Raw genomic sequence first — 23,843 nt, forward strand, 5'->3', positions numbered from 1 at the left:
TGACCCCTATTGATTTTCAGGTCACTATGTCAAAGGTCAAGGTCACAGTGACAATAAACGTTTTCCCACAATGCTGCCACTACAACTGACAGCCCATATGGGGCAAGTTTTACAAACAGCTCTTGTTTAAAAAGAACAATATCAAAGCAATAAGTCCAGAATGACTTCCCCTTGAATATGAGAAAATTGTGAAATCCCGCTTGTTTACGCAAATAATTCCACAGTTTTCATCCAATTATTTCCAAATTTGCACAGTTTCTTTATATCAATGAGGACTTGAACCCTATTGAATATGAGCAGTATTGGAAAAATAAGTACACAATAATCTCCCCTTGAATTTGAGAAAATTCTCCTTGTTTCCGCGATTAAGTACACAGTTTTCATCTTATTCTTTCCAAACTTGCACAGTGTTTATAGCAGTAGAGTGATTCAGGCCCTCATGGGCCTCTTATCATCCAATCTTTATGAAATTTGGTCAGAATGTTTATCTCGATAAAATCTGGGTTGGGATTGTATTTGCGTCATCTGGGGTCAGAAACTAGGTCACTAGGTCAAATTATAGAAAAACGCTTGTGTAGACAATAAAGGTCACAGTTTTCATCAGATCTTAATTAAATATTGTCAGAATGTTTGTCTTGTTAAAATCTGTGTTGGGATTGAATTTGGGTCATCTATGGTCAAAAACTAAGTTACTAGGTCAAATTATAAAAAAAAAACTTTTGTAGAGAGTAGAGGTCACATTTTTCATCCAAACTTAATTAAATTTGACCAGAATGTTAATCTTGATGAAATCTGGGTTGGGACTGTATTTGGGTCATCTGTCGTCAAAAACTAGGTCACTAGGTCAAATCAAAGAAAAACCTTGTGTAGACAATAGAGGTCATAGTTTTCATCTGATCTTAATGAAGTACGGTCAGAATGTTTATCTTGAAAATACCTGATTTTGGATCGTATATGGGTCATCTGGGGTAAAATATTAGGTCACCGGGCCAATTCAAGTAAAACCTTGTGTAGATGAAAGAGGTCACAGTTTTAATCACGTCTTAATGACTTTTTGTCAGAATGTGTTAATTAATGAAATCTTTCTTGGGATTGTATATGGGTCTGATAGAATTTAAGTTGATGTAGCAAGGTTAGTCAGGTGAGCGATTCAGGGCCATCATGGCCCTCTTGTTTCAAAATGTTCCGATGGTTTGGGCAATTTTTGTTTCATTTTAAAAAATCCCTCTGCAGCTTTATGTTCCCTCAAAAATGCATCTCCCTTGCTTGCTTTTCTATTCATAGGTGACTTTGACCTAAAAAACTTACTACTTAAACAAATTTGTACTTGAAAGGATTACATAAAATAATAATAAAAAACATGTGTAGTCTATTTCCTTAATATTTTCCTTCCTTGTTTAATATTTCAATAATAAAACTACACACAACTTTAATTAGAAAGGTAGTGTGTCGTATTTAAGATAAATAAAATATAATCATATAAACATAATTATTAATTTACATATATTTCATTCAACTTCATATGGATTTCAACTCATAGTAAACTTTGCAATGGCCGTTTTATAAAGTGCAGCAACAAGCAAGCAACAAGGGGGGCTAAGCTTGATTTCTTACTATCTCTCTCACTTCTCAATGAAGCTTTATAAACCAATAAATCAATGTGCATATATCTACTGTATCTGTGAAAATATTACAGCATAAAAAGTCAGTTTTCAGTCTGCTGTTTAGTTACTTTAACCCTTTTCCACCCAGAAGCAAAGTGAAAATGGCTATGTGCAAACAGCATAAAACCAGAACAGCCTGCGAGTAACTCGCAGTCTTTTCAATTTTTATGCTGTTTGCTGCTCATTAGTATCTAAGGGTTGGAAATAAACCTGTTAAAACTTGAATCGAGTAAGAAAGATCTTTAATTAAATGTAACTTTCTAAGAGACTTCAAACACGTCCAAATACGTATCTAAGTGGTAAAGTGGACAAAAACTGGATGGTTTTCAACATAAACATGTATTATATAGGGATTTTACACATGCATGAACCGGGCTTCCTTGTAGAATTCTAGCTTTGTTTAAGGTGTCCCTGGTGTTTGTTATTTAAAACTTTTAATTTTAATATGAAACCCAAGAGGGTGCATATCCCTTACTGTGATTGAAGAACATGATAATTATGTAGTCATTAAAAGAAAAGATATGCAAATAGTTTACAGTATGTAAATCTTAGAGTTTATAGTGTTCATATCTGCTAGGGTCTAGTTTGCTTTGATTTTATGATGAAAATAGCATAGTATGCATTTGTGTAACTGTAAAATTGTAAACCTGTATAAGTATATTCATGTCAGTGTATTGACTTTATATTGCACAGTTTCCTCTATTAGCTCAATCAGAACATGTGATCACCTTTGGTCTTTCGTCAATCATTTGTCATCCGTTGTCAATGTTTATTTTGTTCACACTGTATTTCCAATCTTAATTAAACTGGGTCAGAACATTTGTCCCAGCGATATGGCAGTAAGTTTTGTAATATGGTCATGTGGAGTCAAAAACTAGGTCACTAGGTCAAATTAAAGAAAAAAAATTGTTTACACTCATTAAATCCCATTTTGATCCCAGTCTTCATGAAATTTGCTCAGAACATTTATGATTGTGATATCTCTGCTGAATTTGAAAACAATACCAGTCTGTTGAAAAACATGACCGCCAGTATGCAGGGCTATTTTCCTTTTATGGCATTTGAGAAACACCCCAAAATCACATTAATTTCCCAATCCTCCTTAAGGTTGCTGAGAACATTTGTTCAAAGGATATCTGGGCTGAGTTTGAAAGTGGTTTCGGTACATTAAAAAACAAGGCCCTCAGGGGGCAAAGCAGTAATCCAAATATGGCTATAGTGAAAACACGATAAAGCCAAATTTTATAGTTCTATCTTCATAAAAGTTTTTGACAACATTTGTTTTAATGATATCTCAAAAAGAGTCCCTGTCAGTCAAAAATCAAGGTCCCCAGGGGTCAAGGCTGTTTTCCCTATATCGCTGTATTAAAATCTTGTAAAAGTCACATGTTTGGCCCAATCTTCATGAAACTTGTTAAGAACATTAATTTTGTTCTTATGATATCTTAGCTGTGTGCTTAAGTTCTAAATGGTTCTGAAAACATTGCAAAACTCAGAACATTACAGGTCCTTCTGGTTGTAGGTGAGCACTCTTATTGTCCTGTCAACCCGTCATGACAACCAAGGCTTTCTTTTAAGAATATTTTTTTGGTTTAATCCATTTATGCCTAGCGTCTATCAAAAAGGACTTGGCAAACAGCGTAGACCCAGATAAGACGCCACATGATGCAGCGTCTCATCAGGGTCTGCGCTGTATGCTTTAAGGAATCTGTAAAAATTATTCTAAATATAGAAATAAATATACTAGACATCCCTAATTTTGAAAATAAATTTATCCAATTTAGAAGGATGGGAGAGTCCACTAGGCATAAAGAAACATAATAAATTATTGTACATGACCTTATTGAGTGCCAAACTGTTGAATTCATTCTTCCCTTTTGTTTCATCCTATTGACTCAGATACTCCTTGGTTTGGAATTCTCTATAAATATATAAAACCTGGTTTAATTATCAGTAAAAAGAAATTCATGTCACATGAATGTTGTTACTTATCCCACGCCATAGCCGGAGGGATATTGTTTTGTCGTTGTCCGTCCATCTGTCCTTCCGTCCGGCACTTTTGTGTCTGGAGCCATATCTTGGAAGTGCTTTATGTCGGATTTCATTGAAACTTGGTATGAGTATATATGGATAAGAGGATGATGCACGCCGAATGGCATTGTACACCATCTGTTAATAACGGAGTTATGGCCCTTTGTATCTTGAAAAAATGCTTTTTTGTGTCCGGAGCCATATCTTGGAAATGCTTTGGGGTATTCATTGAAACTTAGTATGAGTATATATATGGATAAGAGGATGATGCACGCCAAATGGCATTGTACACCATTGGATAATAACAGAGTTATGGCCCTTTGTATCAGTCCAGAAAACTTTTGTGTCTAGAAGTATATTGGCGGGGGATATCAATTCAACGAATTTGCTTGTTTTTCTTAAAAACATGATATTATTTTTTCCTAAGACAAATACAATTTTGGTAAAAATGTAGCAATACTCACTTCATGTGCTATGCAAATGTTCATAATATTGTAATTATTCACTTTAAAACAGTATCTTTCTATTAAGGTCTTTGAGAAAATGTGTTTTATGAATAATATAATAATTGAAACAAAATTTAAGTGTTTTGAAAATGATGAGTGAAAAGATTGATGGGAAAGATTAAAAACTTGAGGTTGCTGTTATGATTCATTGAATAGTAAATAGCGAAATATTTTATATAAAAATAATATTTTTGTATTTTGCTGTAAAGACATTACATTTTTAGCTCTGCTGTTTTCTGAGAAAACCCGAGGTATTGTCACAGCCAGCTCGTCGTGTCGTGTCGGCCGTCCGCTAAAACCTTGACATTTTGACAAGGTTATGAACATTGGCTCTAAAATAAAAGTGCTTCAATCTACAACTTTGAAACTTCATATCTAGCTGCACCTTGATGAGTTCTACATGCCACACCCATTTTTGGGTCACTAGGTCAAAGGTCAAGGTCACTGTGACCTCTAAAAAAAATTTTTTTTTAATTAAAAAATTCTGACAACCTTTCATTTATTCAAAACTTCACCTGCAGCCGAGCGTGGCATTCGTTATGCGGTGCTCTTGTTTATTGAAATGCCTCACAGTGTTTAAATTGTGTTATTCATGATGAAATATAGCCCTTAAAGTTGCTGACTAAACAGGAAAAGAGGCAAGGAATGTGTAGCGGATACAGCAGTTTCATGATTTACATGATTATTTAACCCTTTACCACTTAGATAGTATTTCCACGCATTTGCAGTCCCTTAGATAGTTAAATTTGATTGAAGACCTTTCTTACTAAACTCAAGTTTTAAAGGCTTCTTTTCCAAGTCTTAGATACTGATAAGCAGCAAACAGCATAAAACCTGAACAGACTGCCAGTTACTAGCAGGCTGTTCTGTTTTTATGCTGTTTGCACATAGCCATTTTAACTTTGCTTCCGAGTGGGAAAGGGTTAAAAGAAAACTTTGGGTGTTTATCATCTATTCTTGTTGTTTACAGTCCTCTGCAGTTCCAAATGTACAACCGCCTGATAAAGGTAAACATTTAGTGTTAATGAATGTTCAAAGTGTTATCAGGTCAACTGACTGCCTTTTTATAAACGAATTATTGTTGGACTCAGAGAAAATGATGAACAAATTACTGTTTTACTCCTGTGACAATTCTATATGAATTATATATGAATTACTGTTTAACTCTGAGAAAATAAGAAATGAATTACTGTTAAAGTCAACAAAACTCATAAATGAATAACTGTTTAAATAAGAGAAAATAAAACATGAATGTCTGTTAAATTCAGAGAAAGTCATCAATGAATTACACTTGAACTCAGTGAAAATCATAGATGAATAACTTTAACTCAGAGAAAATCATAAATGAATTACTGTTTAACTCAGACAAAAACCATTACTGAATTACTGTTGAAATTAGAGACAATTATATATGGATAATTGTAAAACTCAGAGAAAATAGTAAATGTATTACTTTTAAACTCAGAGGAAATCATAAATGAATTAATGTTGAAATAAGAAAAAATCATGAATTAATTACTGTCAAACTCCGGGAAAAAGTGCAATAAATAATTCTATTTCAGTCACCTGCATTATCTGGGAGAGAAACGAGTGCAAGAAGGTAGAACTGACAGCCCTGGACATCGGCTGGGCCATAATAGAAACTGTAGACAAGATACCGGAGAGTTCAGACTACATCTTCATCGGGCTGACGTTTTCTATACTGATGGGTTTCACTCCGTTCCTGTTCATGGCCTTCCATGCCAAGGACTCGCCCAGCATCCTCAGCTGGGAGGTGCTCACCGTGATCACGGACTGGGGCTACAGTCTTACATGGAAGTACGTTGTCATGGAAACTATCGATAGAAGCCTTATGTTGATAACGCAGTATGGCTTTCACGGTATAAAATAACAAATATTTTAGGGAAGGAATTAATGAAAACTTTCCGGTAAATGCCACTTACTTGCATTAGTTGGAAAAAACACTAGGGAATTTGTATGTGTATAGTGTCATGATTAAAGGGAATTCAGTTATTTATCTAACGTCACATGCGTGACAAACGTGGTCAGTCTTGAGAGAAGAAGTCTGAATTCTGACAATCAAATCATGTCGTTTTGAATTGATTCAACGATGTATGTTAGCACTTCCAGTTTACAAAGTAGAAATTGGATGCAACATGTTTTTATACCCCCGGATCGAATGATCAAGAGTGTATTGTTTTTGGCCTGTCTGTCATTTTATGTGTCCGTCACAAACTTTAACCTTGGTTAAACTTTTGCAATAACTTTTGCAATATTGAAGATAGCAACTTGATATTTGGCATGCATGTGTATCTCATGGAGCTGCACATTTTGAGTGGTGAATGGTCAAGGTAAAGGTCATCCTTCAAGGTCAAAGCTCAAATATATGGCTTCAAAGCGGCGCAGTAGGAGGCATTGTGTTTCTGACAAACACATCTCTTGTTAGTTGTGTCACTAGAAGCTGAAAAATGATTTCATACCAAAAAAACTAACACATACAACTTATTTGGCACGAACAACTTGTTGGGGAGGAGGGGAGGTTTAAAGGGGCACTACGAAAGTGAGTTTGCAGACAGAGAACATGTAAAATAGTAATGGAGATATTTGTAATCTTTGCAGGGAATGCCTGATTCATGCCAATGCTGCCATTCAGAGGTTTTGCTTGAGTGCAATTTTCTTCTTCTTGCTGTCTGTAGCAGACAGGACCTTTAAACAGGTATGTGAAAAAGATTGCTGGCCTTGGCCCATATTCACCCAACAATTCTTAGACTTAAGTCTAAGAATAAAGAATATTCTTTAAACTGATATATTCAATAATTGCTTACATGTTGAGTCAAACTTGGCATTCAACACCTCTATCAAATGTCATTTTTCATGTATAACATTTTGTTAATGACATAATCACCAGTGGAGGCCTGTATATATTCAAACATTGAACACATTTTTCTTGGTTCCAAGTCTATTCTTTATTCTTAAGTCTAAGAATGGGTTGGTGAATACGGGCCCTTGTTGGAATGGAAGGTTTTTGTAGAAATGTAAACCTTTCAACAGCATCACTATGTTTGTCCCCTACCGGTGAAACCGGACTTATGGTTTGTGCTTTGTTTGCCAGTCATTCACCCTTTTCTGGATCCTGCGATAGTTTTAAAAGTTCTTCATATTTTTTCATGAGACTTGAAACATGGATAGCTGGCAATATGGAGATTATGCAAGTCATTTCATTTAGTTCTTACGTCAAGAATTCTGGTTGCTATGGCAACAAATACATATATAAAAATTCTGACAATGGTGGAGTTTCACAGGTAGGGGACCATATTGCTTGGCAATCTCTTGTTAAATAAGGGTTCAAGGAGATATTTCTGGATTATACGTGTATAGATGAATGATAGTTTGTGTGTGTATTGAATGTTCGTGAATTTGTGATGTTGGAAAAGTAAATTTACATTTAACATTAAAAATTAAAACATAGCAGCAATGGAAGAATTAGCATTAGGTGCCTCTTTCTAGGTTGTGTGCACATTATTAAAACATCACTCTCTATTGAAGTATTGCCCATACAGTAAATTAAGCCCTTACAATGTTGGCATAGCAGTGTAAACAAAAACACAATGTAATGTATATATTGTTATTGAAACCATGAACATTATATTTTGTTATATTTTTAGCTCACCTGAGCACAATGTCATGGGTTGTCAACATTGGCCTTCTTAACACTCTAGAGGCCACATTTATTTCCAATCATCATGAAACTTGGTCAGATAATTTGTCCCAATGATATCTTGGACGAGTTCGAAAATGGTTTCAGTTTGTAGAAAAAGATGGCCTCTAGGGGATTGGGCATTTTCCCTAATTTTAGCTGTTAAAATTACAAAGCATTTATGCTACATTTTTCCAGTGGTTGTTATTTGCCAAGCATTTTTGTCTCTTTTTTTCCAGCGCTTGCTATATGCCAAGAATTTTTGCTACCTTTTTACAGCAGTTGTCACAAGCTAATCATTTTTGCTACCTTTTTCCAGCGGTTGTTATATGCCAAACATTTCTGTTACCTGACGTCTTCTCGACGGGCGAAGAAGTTTGAGTTGCCTCACTTACGTCTCAACAAAGTGCGTAACATCCGCACATGGCTGTCCCTGAGGTCTTACCTAAAGGTATGAAACCTCTTAGCCCTTAGTCGCTTTTAACCCTTTTCACCATAAGAAGTGAAATGAAAATGGCTATGTGCAAACAGCATATAACCAGAACAGCCTGCGAGTAACTCATAGTCTGTTCAGGTTTTATGCGTTTTGCTGCTCATCAGTATCTAAGGGTTGGAAATTAAGCCTTAAAAACTTGAATTTAGTAATAAAGATATTTAATAAAATTTTGCTTTCTATGGGACTACAAATGCGTAAAAATATGTATGTAAGTGGTAAAGGGTTAACTTAGACTAGTTTATCAGTCATTGCCAATAATCATAAGAATTACAGAATACTTATAGTTTGAATTAAGCACATATGAACATCAGCTAAAAATAATCAAATATGTAGTGATTTCAACAATGAAATATACATGTATCAGCAAATAATAATCAAGTATGTTACAATGATGGGTGAGAATATGCTTAATTCACTTCAATTCAACTGGAATTTTGAAATCACTGTCTCTTATTGTTTCTTATCGAAAAATAGCTCAAGAATATGACTAATTTTATCCTTGATATTTTTTATGAGAAAAGCTAATTTATGTATAAAAACAATAACATAATATTTTGTATAAAGAAAAGCCATAATATTTTGTATAATGAAAAGCACAAAAGAAGTGCAAATATGTGTTCTTTACAGACATAAAATTTCTGTAATATTGTGTTATAGAAACGTGGTCCTCAGCGCTCTGTGGACGTGATAGTGTCGGCAGCCTTCCTAATTACTCTGATCATGCTGATCCTCATGTGTCTACAGGTAGGATTGTCTGTCTACATATCACAGTGCGTGGAAATGGTGAGGTGTCCGAATAAACTGAAGCTTATATGATGTCTTATGAGTTTTTATGCCCCCAAAGGAGGGCATATAGTGATCGCACTGTCCGTCTATCCATATGTCAGTCCGTCCGTCTGTCTGTCCATCACACTTTGTGGTTAGGTTTCGAAAAATGCTCATAACTTCTATGTCCCTTCAGATGAAACATTCATATTTGGTATGCATGTGTATATGGACAAGGCCTTTCCATACACACACAGATTTTGACCCCTTCGACCTTGACCTTCAACTTAGGGTCAGCGTTTAGGTTTCGAAAAATTGTGTTTAGGTTTCGAAAAATGCTCATTACTTCTACAGACCTGTCTACTTCTACGGATTCGCCGTAGTTACTACGGATTATTTGGCTAAACTACGCACTACGGATTTGTACTGAAAAACTACGGATCCATCGATCAAAATGGTCACATTTCAATTTTTAATCGTACTATCGCATATTTTCGGTCTTTGCGGGTAATTTATCAATTATAATCATTTTGGCGCTTGTAATTAAAGAAACGTTAAAATTCAAGCCTCCCGGGGAACGAGTGCTGATCGAGCTTGTCGAGTCGTCTCGAACGACAACTGACTTACGTATTGGTTCGCAAATTTAGCCGAATATATACGATTTGTGTTGCTATCCAGTATACACATCTCTCTCTCTATTGCGGAGAATACCGACGATAGTCGATGTATCGGGATTGAGCACGCCAGTTTTTACACACGTCCAAGATTGCGGCAAGCAGACAAGAAATTGCGATTAACGGCGAAAATAATAAATACCATTCAAATTAACAACGGATATCATATGGTCAGTAGGGAATAATGTAATGCCTGTGTCAATTAACGCAAAATACTACGTTTGAGATATATAAAAAAACAGCAACACATATTTATCAGAAATCTGCACAGTGAATGTGCGTCACGGAAATGAGTGTTGGAATATTGGAGTTCAGTCTACTCACAAAGTTAAAGCATTTATTATAATAAGATGAGTATCGTTCGAAAATGGAAAGAGACAAACATGATTTGATTTTTATGTTAGTGTATCTGTGTATACTCAGATTCATATTCTGCTTTATTATGTTTGTTACGCTGTTCAGTTTAATGAAATAGCATTGAACTGAGGTTGTCAAGTGCAAGATATTGAAAGGTAAACAAATAAAATATATTATTTTAACTCCATTTAATACATCATTTACACAACAAGAACACTAAAGGGTGTTTGTCAATATTTGTTTATGTTTTCCCCTTATGATATTTAATTTAAAAAAATACTGAAATACTAAATTAATAGCTTAAAGAGCTTATGATAAAATGGTGCATTTAAGAATCTATAGATTATTGCAAGTTTAATATGCATGTGGATGGATATTATTGTCTTCATGGTAAGAAGACATTAAAGCAGCACTTTATAATATAAAAATGATGTCAAACATGAACTTAAAAACAATTTTAATTCTGTTACTTATAATCATATTTATAATGCTTAATGTTTCCCAATTTAATGGTTTATCGCGCTATTTTATCCAATTTCATAGTTTATCACGCTAATTTTCCCAATCCAAATGCCACAGGCTGTAACAAATAAAGCAAAAAAATCACTTAACAGATTAAATCATTAGCAAGTAGATTCATCTAATGCTTTATGTACCGTTAAACTGATATGTGACCCAGTCATGGTGTTTTAATGCTCAAAATGATTGAAAAGCTTAAAACTACTGACAACAGCCCAAAACTACTGAGAGATGCCCTCCATACTACTGAGAAGCAATCGGAAGGGTAAACATGTCTGCTTCTATTAAAGCATATGGGCATCATATGGAGACAACTCTTGTTGAGATCAAAAATAAGCTTGTAGGTCCACTTACCTTTAGCTTAACAAAAGAAAGGTAAAATGAACTAGCTGACATATTTTGTAGTGATCAGTATTTAATATAAAAAAACTATACAATTTGAGATTGGAATCTCTGATTTTCTTAGAGCCTGAATGACCAATATGAGACCCAATATGAGACCCCTGCTTTCTTCCATTACTCGCTGCTTGTGAGGCAGAGACATATCAAAACTTTTCTTAAATTAGTGAGATGTCACAATATACCAAAAGATCAATTTAAGAAATTCACAAAAAAGGCAATTGCTTTTAACAAAAAACACACATTTTGGCGGCCCTCATAACCATACCTTTTCTTAAAAAGAATTTAAAGCCGAATTGATTTGAACAATAAAAAATGATAGGTCATGCGATATGTAAGTAAGAATTTGAAAGAAATCAAAGTTCACTATTTTACATCTATCTATTTACCATCTATGCGCGCCAGTTAATGAAGGCACACCTCAAACTGTCTAGGTATTGTGTAGTCGCAAACCTTTCAAGAAATACAGCAACATTCTAGTACACACATGTTTTTCCTACCACATGCTTAAACACTGTATCGCAAACCTTCAAGAAATAAAGCGATGTTCTTGTACACACATGTTTTACCACATGCTTAAACACATCGCAAACCTTTAAGAAATACAGAGATGTTCTAGTACACACATGTTTTTCCTACCACATGCACAAACACATTCAAAAATTAAGTCATGAAAAGTGTCACTTCAGAGAATTATATTGTCAAATCAATTGTGTTGATTTTTTAGACAGTATAGCATTGCCCTTCATAAATATTTAGTTTATTGTGACCTCCCCTTACCAGCAGCTCTGTGAAGTGGAAAACTATCTGAACTTTCTAGTGAACAGGGAGAGGTCGCAAGATACTGATTTTTTAAGTATAATATATAATATTAAGTTTACTGTAACCTTCTTATACCAGTTGCTCTGAGAAGTGGAGACCGACTTGAACCTCCTCAATAAACTGGGAAAGGTTGCAATGTACAAAACATTATAAATGACCTCGCTTTCTTCCATCAGCTGCTCCGTGAAGCTGAGACCTATCTGAACTTCCTGGTGAACTGGGAGCTGCTCCTGTGGTGCATGGCGCTGGGCATCTACCTGCTGAGGTTCATGACCCTTGGACTGCGCATCAACAAAAAGTACCGCAACCTGAGTGTGCTCATCACAGAGCAGATCAACCTGTACCTGCAGATGGAGCAGAAACCACACAAGAAGGAGGAGCTTCTCGTGGCAAACAATGTGCTCAAACTGGCAGAGAGTCTCCTTAAAGTAAGACATTTTATGCTGAGTAGTAGCAGTGAATCTACTTAAAGTAAGGCATATCAACAATGTGCTATACTAGTAGAGAGTCCTTAAAGTAAGGCATATCAACAATGTGCTATACTAGTAGAGAGTCTCCTTAAAGTAAGGCATATATACAATGTGCTATACAAGCAGAGAGTATACTTAAAGTAAGGCATTGCAATAATGTGCTATACTGGCAGAGAGTCTCCTTAAAGTAAGGCATATCAACAATGTGCTATACTGGCAGAGTATCCTTAAAGTAAGGCATTGCAACAATGTGCTATTCTAGCAGAGTCTCCTTAAAGTAAGGTGTTTCAACAATATGCAATATTAGCAGAGTCTTCTTAAAGTAAGGCATTTCAACAATGTGCTATACTAGCAGAGAGTCTCCTTAAAGTAAGGCATTTCAACAATGTGCTATACTAGCAGAGAGTCTCCTTAAAGTAAGGCATTTCAACAATGTGCTATACTAGCAGAGAGTATCCTTAAAGTAATGCATTTCAACAATATGCTATAATGGCACGTAGTCTCCTTAAAGTAAGGCATTTCAACAATGTGCAATACTAGCAGAGAGTCTTCTTAAAGTAAGTCATTTCAACAATGTGCTTAACTAGCAGAGAGTCTCTTTAAAGTAAGGCATTTCAACAATGTGCTATACAAGCAGAGAGTCTCTTTAAAGTAAGGCATTTCAACAATGTGCTATACTGGCAGATAATCTTCTTAAAGTAAGGCATTTCAACAATGTGCTATGCTAGAAGAGAGTCTCTTTAAAGTAAGGCGTTTCAACAATGTGCTATACTAGCAGAGAATCTTCTTAAAGTAAGGCATTTCAACAATGTGCTATACTAGCAGAGAGTATCCTTAAAGTAATGCATTTCAACAATATGCTATAATGGCACGTAGTCTCCTTAAAGTAAGGCATTTCAACAATGTGCAATACTAGCAGAGAGTCTTCTTAAAGTAAGTCATTTCAACAATGTGCTTAACTAGCAGAGAGTCTCTTTAAAGTAAGGCATTTCAACAATGTGCTATACAAGCATAGAGTCTTGTTAAAGTAAGGAATTTCAACAATATGCTATACTAGCAGAGAATCTTAAAGTAAGGCATTTCAACAATGTGCTTTACAAGCAGAGAATCTTCTTAAAGTAAGGCATTTTAACAATGTGCTATACAAGCAGAGAGTCTCCTTAAAGTAAGGCATTTCAACAATGTGCTATACTAGCAGAGAGTCTCTTTAAAGTAAGGCGTTTCAACAATGTGCTATACAATCAGAGAGTCTCCTTAAAGTAAGGCATTTCAACAATGTGCTATACTAGCAGAGAGTATACTTAAAGTAAGGCGTTTCAAGAATGTGCTATACAAGCAGAGAGTCTCCTTAAAGTAAGGCATTTCAACAATGTGCTATACAAGCAGAGAGTCTTCTTAAATTAGGCATTTCAACAATGTGCTATACAAGCAGAGAGTCTCCTTAAAGTAAGGCGTTCCAACAATGTGCTATACAAGCAGAGAGTCTTCTTAAAGTAAGGCATTTCAACAATATTCTATACAAGCAGAGAATCTTCTTAAAGTAAGGCATTTCAACAATGTGCTATACTAGCAGAGAGTCTCTTTAAAGTAAGGCGTTTCAACAATGTGCTATACTAGCAGAGAATCTTCTTAAAGTAAGGCATTTCAACAATGTGCTATACTAGCAGAGAGTCTCTTTAAAGTAAGGCATTTCAACAATGTGCTATACTAGCAGAGAGTCTTTTTAAAGTAAGGAATTTCAACAATATGCTATACTAGCAGAGAATCTTAAAGTAAGGCATTTTAACAATGTGCTTTACAAGCAGAGAATCTTCTTAAAGTAAGGCATTTTAACAATGTGCTATACAAGCAGAGAGTCTCCTTAAAGTAAGGCATTTCAACAATGTGCTATACTAGCAGAGAGTCTCTTTAAAGTAAGGCGTTTCAACAATGTGCTATACAATCAGAGAGTCTCCTTAAAGTAAGGCATTTCAACAATGTGCTATACTAGCAGAGAGTATACTTAAAGTAAGGCGTTTCAAGAATGTGCTATACAAGCAGAGAGTCTCCTTAAAGTAAGGCATTTCAACAATGTGCTATACAAGCAGAGAGTCTTCTTAAATTAAGGCATTTCAACAATGTGCTATACAAGCAGAGAGTCTCCTTAAAGTAAGGCGTTCCAACAATGTGCTATACAAGCAGAGAGTCTTCTTAAAGTAAGGCATTTCAACAATATGCTATACAAGCAGAGAGTCTTCTTAAAGTAAGGCATTTCAACAATATGCTATACAAGCAAAGAGTCTCTTTAAAGTAAGGCATTTCAACAATTTGCTATACAAGCAGAGTCTTCTTAAAGTAAGGCATTTCAATAATGTGCTATACTAGCAGAGAGTCTCTTTAAAGTAAGGCCTTTCATCAATGTGCTATACAAGAAGAGAGTCTTCTTAAAGTTAGGCATTTCAACAATGTGCTTTACTAGCAGAGAGTCTCTTTAAAGTAATGCATTTCAACAATATGCTATACTAGCAGAGAGTCTCCTAAAGTAAGGCATTGCAATAATGTGCTATACTGGCATAGAGTCTCCTTAAAGTAAGGCATTGCAATAATGTGCTATACTGGCAGAGCCTCCTTAAAGTAAGGCATTGCAACAATGTGCTATTCTAGCAGAGTCTCCTTAAAGTAAGGCGTTTCAACAATATTCAATACTAGAAGAGTCTTCTTAAAGTAAGGCATTTCAACAATGTGCTTTACTAGCAGAGAGTCTCTTTAAAGTAAGGCATTTCAACAATGTGCTATACTAGCAGAGAGCATCCTAAAAGTAAGGCATTTCAACAATGTGCTATACTTGCAGAGAATCTTCTTAAAGTAAGGCATTTCAACAATGTGCTTTACTAGCAGAGAGTCTCTTTATTAAAGAAAGGCATTTCAACAATGTGCTGTACTAGCAGAGAGTCTCTTAAAAGTAAGGCGTTTCAGCAATGTGCTATACTTTCAGAGAGTCTCCTTAAAGTAAGGCATTTCAACAATGTTCTATACTAGCAGAGAGTCTCCTTAAGTAAGGCATTTCAACAATATCCTATAATGGCACGGAGTCTCCTTAAAGTAAGGCGATTCAACAATATGCAATACTAGCAAAGAGTCTTCTCAAAGTAAGGCATTTCAACAATGGCTTTACTAGCAGAGAGTCTCTTTAAAGTAAGACATTTCAACAATGTGCTATACTAGCAGAGAGTCTCCTTAAAGTAAGGCATTGCAATAATGCGCTATACTGGCAGAGAGTCTCCTTAAAGTAAGGCATTGCAACAATGTGCTATTCTAGCAGAGTCTCCTTAAAGTAAGGGGTTTTAACAATATGCAATACTAGAAGAGCCTTCTTAAAGTAAGGCATTTCAACAATGTTCTATACTAGCAGAGAGTCTCCTTAAAGTAAGGCATTTCAACAATGTGCTATACAAGCAGAGAGTATCCTTAAAGTAATGCATTTCAATAATATGCAATAATGGCACGGAGTCTCCTTAATCTATTTAAAGTAAGGCGTTTCAACAATGTGCTAAACAAGCAGAGAGTCTTCTTAAAGTAAGGCATTTCAACAATGGGCTATACAAGCAGAGAGTCTCCTTAAAGTAAGGCGTTTCAACAATGTGCTATACTAGCAGAGAGTCTTCTTAAAGTAAGGCATTTCAACAATGTGCTATACTAGCAGAGAGTCTCTTAAAAGTAAGGCATTTCAACAATGTGCTATACAAGCAGAGAGTTTTTAAAGTAAGGCATTTCAACAATGTGCTTTACTAGCAGAGAGTCTAAAAAAGTAAGGCATTTCAACAATATGCTATATACTAGCAGAGAAATCTCTTAAAGTAAGGCATTTCAACAATGTGCTATACAGGCAGAGAATCTTCTTAAAGTAAGGCATTTCAACAATGTGCGATACAAGCAGAGAGACTCCTAAGAGTAAGGCATTTCAACAATGTGCTATACTAGCAGAGAGTCTCTTTAAAGTAAGGCATATCAACAATGTGCTATTCTAGCTGAGAGTCTCCTTAAAGTAAGGCATTTCAACAATGTGCTATACTAGCAGAGAGTATCCTTAAAGTAAGGCATTTCAACAATATGCTTTAATGGCATGGAGTCTCCTTAAAGTAAGGCATTTCAATAATATGTAGGGATGGCAACGGTTAATCTGTTAATTTGGTATAGAATAAATTAAGCTTCCTACAAAGCTTTAATACTTGAATGGAATTTATCTATGTATTCTCTCATCAAAATTATTCAAATGGGCCAATGAATCGATACTAAAAAGGCTTCAAGTTTGCACTTTTTAATGCAGGGTCTTGATTAAACTAAGTTTTCTGTGTACTGCATTAAAACGACTACTGTGCTACTAAGACTATTTTAAGCGAGGCTGTTTTTGGAGAAAACCCGAGGTATTGTCATAGCCTGCTCGTCGTCCGCCGTCTGCTGGCGTCGTGCTAAACCTTTACATTGCCTCTAAAATCAAAGTGCTTCCGCCTACAACTTTGAAACTTCATATGTAGATGCACCTTGATGAGTTCTACATGCCACACCCATTTTGGGTCACTAGGTCAAAGGTCAAGGTCACTGACCTAAAAAAAAAAAAAAAATTTTTGACAAGCTTTCGCAGCCGAGCATGGCACCCGTTATGCGATGCTCTTGTTATTAATACCCTCAGGTGATCTTATTATTTAGGGTTTTACTGTATGTACAAATGTAACTTTCTTCTAGCAAAATATTCCTCTATCTGTTAACGTAATGTTTTTTCGAGATTAAATTACTGTATATGTTATCTTTAAGTACAAAACGTTTTTGGCATAATATTTCCATATGTATAGCTTTAAACTGTAACAAATTGTTTATAAGAGAAAGCAGGATCATGAAACTTCATAGGTACATTGATCATGACTGGCAGATAATCCCTATTGATTTTCAGGTCACTAGGTCAAAGGTCAAGGTCACAGTGACTCAAAATAGTAAAATGGTTTCAGGATGATAACTCAAGAATGCTTACGCCTAGGATCATGAAACTTCATAGGTACATTGATTATGACTGGCAGATTACCCCTATTGATTTTCCGGTCACTAGGTCAAAGGTCAAGGTCACAGTGACACAAAACGTATTCACACAATGGCTGCCACTACAACTGACAGCCCATATGGGGGGCATGCATATTTTACAAACAGCCCTTGTTCGTTTAAAGGAAGTCTCTTCTACAAGAAAATCCAATTAAGGCGGAAAGTGTCGTCTCTGATTAGCCTGTGCGGACTACACAGGCTAATCTGGGACAACACTTTACGCACATGCATTAAACCCAGTTTTCTTAGAATGCGACTCATATAAATTTACAACCATAGAAAACACCTACAACACAATTGTCTACAATTACAGGAGCTGGAGAGCCCCTTCAAGATCTCCGGTATCTCGGCCAACCCTCTCATACTCAACGTGACAAAGGTTGTAGTGCTGTCTGCGTTCTCGGCTGTGCTTACCGAGCTCCTCGGATTTAAGCTCAAGCTCTACAAGATCAAGCTCAAAGCTTAAAGCTTAGGTTTGTGTGTAACGTCTCATATACCTTGCCAATAGGACTTTGTTTGGTCAAGATTGGCATTGTGCCAATAGGACTTTGTTTGTACAAGATTGGCATAGTGCCAATACAAATTGGCATAGTGCCAATACAAGATTGGCATAGTGCCAATATAAGATTGGCATAGGGCCAATACAAGATTGGCATAGTGCCAATAGGACCTTGTTTGTACAAGATTGGAACCGTGCCAATAGGACTTTAATTGTCTAGTGTGAAGACGAAAAAGAAAACACATCCGTTGTAAAATTGCCAAAACGTAGGTTACATTGTTAGTAGAAAATATTATGTCAAGCCATGATTGTATTTGAAGTTTTAGCATTATGATGGTTTGTTTGCAGATGAACCAATCTTTGTTATTCTGATTCGTAAATGTTATAGCAGAATAACAAATTTTATCGCCCCCTACCCCCCTCCATCCAAGTTTAACTGAGGTAACTTTAGCTCACCTGTGTAAAAAATGATTGCTGAGCTTTTTGTTATCACTTTTTGTCAGTTGTTTGCCATGAATTTTGGGTAGTGCATCATCAACATTTTCCTTGTGAACATTCAACAATCAAGATGCCATATTTATTGCCCAATCTTTATGCAACTTGTCAGTATATTTGTCCCATTAAACCTCATAATTGCTCGACTCTAGTTCATTTGGAGTCACTAGGCCACAGGGTTATGTGGGGTAAAAAAGGGGGGTCACTAGGCCACAAGGACATGTGGGAGGAAAAAGAAGGTCACTAGGTCATGGTAAATAAAAAGCTTTTGAAAAGGCTTGATGCCATATTTATAACCTAATAGTCATGAAATTTGCTCTTTAGGTAATGATTTTTGACAAGTATTAAAAATAGTTCCTGTCCATTAAAAAAATATGGCCTCCATTAGACAGGGAAGTTACCTATATTTAGTGAAACCATTAGAACACTTAGAAGCCACATGTTTAACAAGGTCTGAGTTTGAAATATTTGTGGTTTGGTTTAAAAAAATGTCTCCCAAGAGTGATGCAGTTTTCCTTATAAGTCTGTTGTGAAACCATGTGAACATCTTCTTCTCGTTTGCCAATACCCGGTTAGCATTTGTCTTGCCTATTTGATATTGCTTTGCCTTCTGGTTCTTTGTTTTTAACCTATAAATGCCATTGTTTTAAAGGGATGCCTTATTATAAATACTAATTGAAACAAAATTGACTAGTACTAACAATCTTTGAGCTAGAGTAAATGAGTTTAGCTGAATCATTTTTTATTCCATTGAACTTCTATGAAGTCAGTTGAAGTCATTATATAGATTTTGTTTTGAATTTGCTTGTAGCTGTTTTGACATAAGTTTAGTTATTGAATCAATAACAACTTGCACAGGTCTGCAGTGTTAGATTTAGCTCTTTTGTATTTCAATTTTTATTGGAATCAACATGCCTAAGAATGTGTATTTTATTATGCCCCCCTTCGAAGAAGAGGGGGTATATTGCTTTGCTCATGTCGGTCAGTCGGTCGGTAGGTCGGTCGGTCGGTCCGTCCACCAGGTGGTTTCCGGATGAAAACTCAAGAACGCTTGGGCCTAGGATCATGAAACTTCATAGGTACATTGATCATGACTCGCAGATGACCCCTATTGATTTAAAGGTCACTAGGTCAAAGGTCAAGGTCACGGTGACCCGAAATAGTAAATTGGTTTCCGGATGATAACTCAAGAACGCATACGCCTAGGATCATGAAACTTCATGGGTAGATTGATCATGACTCGCAGATGACCCCTATTGATTTTGAGGTCACTAGGTCAAAGGTCAAGGTCACGGTGACCCAAAATAGTAAAATGGTTTCCGGATGATAACTCAAGAACGCATACGCCTAGGATCATGAAACTTCATGGGTAGATTGATCATGACTCGCAGATGACCCCTATTGATTTTGAGGTCACTAGGTCAAAGGACAAGGGCACGGTGACCCGAAATAGTAAAATGATTTTCGGATGATAATTCAAGAACGCATATGCCTAGGATCATGAAACTTCATAGGTAGATTGATCATGATTCGCAGATGACCCCTATTGATTTTCAGGTCACTAGGTCAAAGGTCAAGGTCACGGTGACCCGAAATAGTTAAATGATTTTCGGATGATAACTCAAGAACGCATATGCCTAGGATCATGAAACTTCATAGGTAGATTGATCATGACTTGCAGATGACCCCTATTGATTTTTAGGTCACAAGGTCAAAGGTCAAGGTCACGGTGACCAGAAATAATAAAATGATTTTCAGATGATAACTCAAGAACGCGTTTGCCTAGGATCATGACACTTCATAGGTACATTGATCGTGACTCGCAGATGACCCCTATTGATTTTCAGGTCACTAGGTCAAAGGTCAAGGTCACAGTGACAAAAAATGTATTCACACAATGGCTGCCAGTACAACGGACAGCCCATATGGGGGGCATGCATGTTTTACAAACAGCACTTGTTTTGCTTTAACCCTTTGCATGCTGGGAAATTTGTCGTCTGCTAAAATGTTGTCTGCTGAATTTCTAAAATTAGCTTTTTTCTTTGATTTTTTTTCAAAGAATACTTTCAGAATAGCAAACAGCTTGGATCGTGATGAGACGCCACATTCTGTGGCATCTCATCTGGATCCAAACTGTTTGCAAACGCCTTCAAAATTCGGTTCCAGCACTGAAACAGTTAAAGCATACTTCATTAGGGTCTTCATATATTCTGTGTGTTTCAAAGAACAACAGTGTCTTTTGTAAACTATCTAAGAAATGGGTGACCACATTCAAACTGAAAAATTTATTTGTTATAGGTTTGGCAGATTATATTATCATGATATGTTTTCATTGAACAAAACTTTATGTAAGCATTGTGGTATCTATTCACCCAAATTCATAATTAGACTTGTTTTCTTTCAAACCATATACCGTAAAGTCAGCTTGTTTTGATATTATTAATAAAGTACAACATTCTGAATAATTGTTGAACACTGTAATATAATAACTTGCATAATAGAGAAATAAATATGTTAAATATAGATAAATTTAAATTGTTCAACGCTAAACCGTTTTCAATATTTTCAGTATCATATTTCTACATTTTAAGTGTTATCATAAAATATGTATGGAACTGTTCAAAATGTCTATAAAACTCCACAGTATTGTCATGGTAACCAAAGAAATGGGGTGGTCGCAAACGTGCCAGTAGTTATTAGCCAGTAGTTATTGTTAGTATGTATGTCATATGTCTAGGGGCTTATTGTGAAACTATTGCATTTTCAGGACATTTCTGTTAAAATACACTGGTTTCAACCCCAGCTCAGGGCTTATTTTTTAGCAATTAATTTTTAGACTTAAAAATAAAAAATAGACTTAGAAACAAGAACATACGTTCTGTGTTGGAATATATACAGGTTATGCATTTTGCTAATGTCATAAATCAGTTGTTCATAATGAAGTACAAAGTAGTAAGAGAAAGGACATTTGATATCATATTGAACTGTTTTATATTCAAGCATAGTCATTGATTTTTTCACTTAGGTCTGCAATTCTTTTGTTGAATAATGGCCCAGGATATATATTATTGCATTTAGTGTGTTGATGTCAATCTCCTTCTTTTACATCTCAACATACAGGTCAATGACAAAAAGTATGTCAGAAATCAATGTATATTACATTCATAAACATTTTATTATCACAATAATACAAATAAAGAATAAGTGCTTATTTTATAATAAAGATGGACAAGTCAAAATATTTATACCTATTTAAGGAACTATTTCTTGCCTTTTTAGAGGAATGGTTTCAGTTTGTAATTTATGCTGGCTAATGTAAAATGGTTAAAGTGAGTTGTGGTGTGCATTTAAGTTTAAATGTTATTCTCATGTGCCTTGAGACCATTTGATTTGGAGCTACTTTCTGAGCCTTCTACAAAGCTGAATAAAATGTAGCTTTTGTACAAGATTATGGGTTATAATATAACATAATTAGAGCATTTGAATATTGCATTTAAGTACTGGTGTTGTTCACAAATTTGGTTTACTTTGTTGACATTAATAATTTCCTTGAACATTGTATTACCAAGATTGACATGCAGTAAGAGTTTCTGCAGTTTTTCAAAAAGGCTTTGTTTACTTATTAAGCCTATTCATTCCCGTAACATTGAGTAATGTTTGTTTAAGAGCAACCGACTCTTTTGACCAATTTTATTTACAGCAAAGGAACCTCTAATGATCTGAATAAAAAAGGTGTCAACAAGTAGCACCTTAAAGCGAGTATGCATGATTTTGTCAAATATTTATGAATTTATATCAAATGTGTAATACACTTTTTATACATGTATTTCAATATAAATTAAAATAAAAGTTAAGAAGAACATATGTTTAAAAATGGTAATCTTCAGGCAGTTCATGTTTTAAATATTATAAATAAACTGAAAATGTAGTAAGCAAATTATTAAGTATAAATGTGTTCATGATTATGTTTATTTGTTCACTTATATTTGCTGTATATAATGCGTGTATTTAATTTTATATAGGATGATTTGCTCTGTATGTATATGAAGTCCAAGTGATGTTTTTATATTTATTAATATGCCAAGCACTGAAATGTTTTACTTATCCATAAACCTGTCTCTCTCTTGCAATTGTAGTTTATATTAACCCATTTATGCTTAGCATCTAAAAAAGGCCTTGGGAAACAGCGTAGACCCAGATGAGACGCCGCATGATGCAGTGTCTCATCAAGGTCTGCGTTGTTTGCTGAAAGGAATTTCTGTAAGAAATATTCTAAATATAGAAATAAATATACTAGACATTCCTTATTTTGGAAATAAATTGATCCAATTTAGAAGGATGGGAGAGTCCACTAGGCATAAATGGGTTAAAGAACCACATTCACAATGTTTGATTAAAATATTCCTTAAAATAATAGTTTATTGTAAAGAATTTCTTTGTTTCACATGTATTTCTTTAGAACATATGTTTGAATGCGACTTAAATAACATTACGCCTTGTGATTGTTGTTTATGTAAGATGTGTCCCTTTTCCTACTAATGCATTAAAACCCTTGTTCTACAGTGTATATGTTCTCACAACAGGGCTGATATTATATTGAGGGAATATTATCTTTCTCCCTGTGTAAAAATTAATACATTTTTATAAGAGTAAAACATATTGAGGAAACATTGTATTTTTACCAGTTTGTTTGCTTTTGCTAAGAACAAATAAAGTATTGAGTTTTGTTACAAAGTTTAAAACTTTAAAAAAAGGGTTATGTATTAAATGTGTTTTTATGTCTCATTGTTTTCATTATATTCATGTTAGGTACTGGAAGCCAAAATCTGTGTCCTTTGATAATTTTTTTTTGTTAATTCAGTTTGAAAAACTGTGTAAATAATGTTATTGACATTGTATACACTTGTATTGTTCCAAACGATGTAAAAAATGTATGCTGGTATTATTTGTATTGTTTATTTATGTAATTTATGTGAACATTATAATTGTATCCATTGTTTTCTTAATTTTTGTGATGTATGTTGTCTAAGCTTGTTGGCAACCCTTATTGCATGTATTATTGAGGGTATTAGTAATCAATTGGATTAGGTAAATCTCAGAATGGTCAAACCTGTGGTTTTTATGTCCCCCACCACTATAATGGGGGACATATTGTTTTTTGCCCTGTCTGTTGGTTTGTTTGCTCCAACTTTAACATTGGCCATAACTTTTGTAATATATATAAGGTAGCAACTTGATATTTGGCATGCATGTGTATCTCATGGAGATGCACATTTTGAGTGGTGAAAGGTAAAGGTCATCCTTCAAGGTCAAAGGTCAAATATATGGGGGGACATAGTGTTTTACAAACACATCTTGTTATTCATGTTAATAATATGT

At 35.1% G+C, this 23,843-nt stretch overlaps 1 protein-coding gene across 1 annotated transcript in view; it reads left to right on the forward strand.

Moving 5' to 3' along the window:
* The window catches only part of LOC127857363 (uncharacterized), a 63,636-nt gene extending 40,598 nt beyond the window's left edge, over positions 1–23,038 (forward strand). Inside the window, exons 11-17 of the mRNA XM_052393762.1 lie at positions 5,172–5,208; positions 5,764–6,019; positions 6,821–6,917; positions 8,218–8,349; positions 9,052–9,138; positions 12,107–12,358; positions 17,784–23,038. Of these exons, the coding sequence (XP_052249722.1) occupies positions 5,172–5,208; positions 5,764–6,019; positions 6,821–6,917; positions 8,218–8,349; positions 9,052–9,138; positions 12,107–12,358; positions 17,784–17,936 (1,014 nt within the window). The 3' untranslated portion in view covers positions 17,937–23,038. The remainder of the gene's footprint in view (positions 1–5,171; positions 5,209–5,763; positions 6,020–6,820; positions 6,918–8,217; positions 8,350–9,051; positions 9,139–12,106; positions 12,359–17,783) is intronic.
* Positions 23,039–23,843: the final 805 nt, after the last annotated feature.

The sequence above is a fragment of the Dreissena polymorpha genome, chromosome 14 (assembly GCF_020536995.1).
Source record: "Dreissena polymorpha isolate Duluth1 chromosome 14, UMN_Dpol_1.0, whole genome shotgun sequence".
NCBI classification, from domain to species: Eukaryota; Metazoa; Mollusca; class Bivalvia; order Myida; family Dreissenidae; genus Dreissena; species Dreissena polymorpha.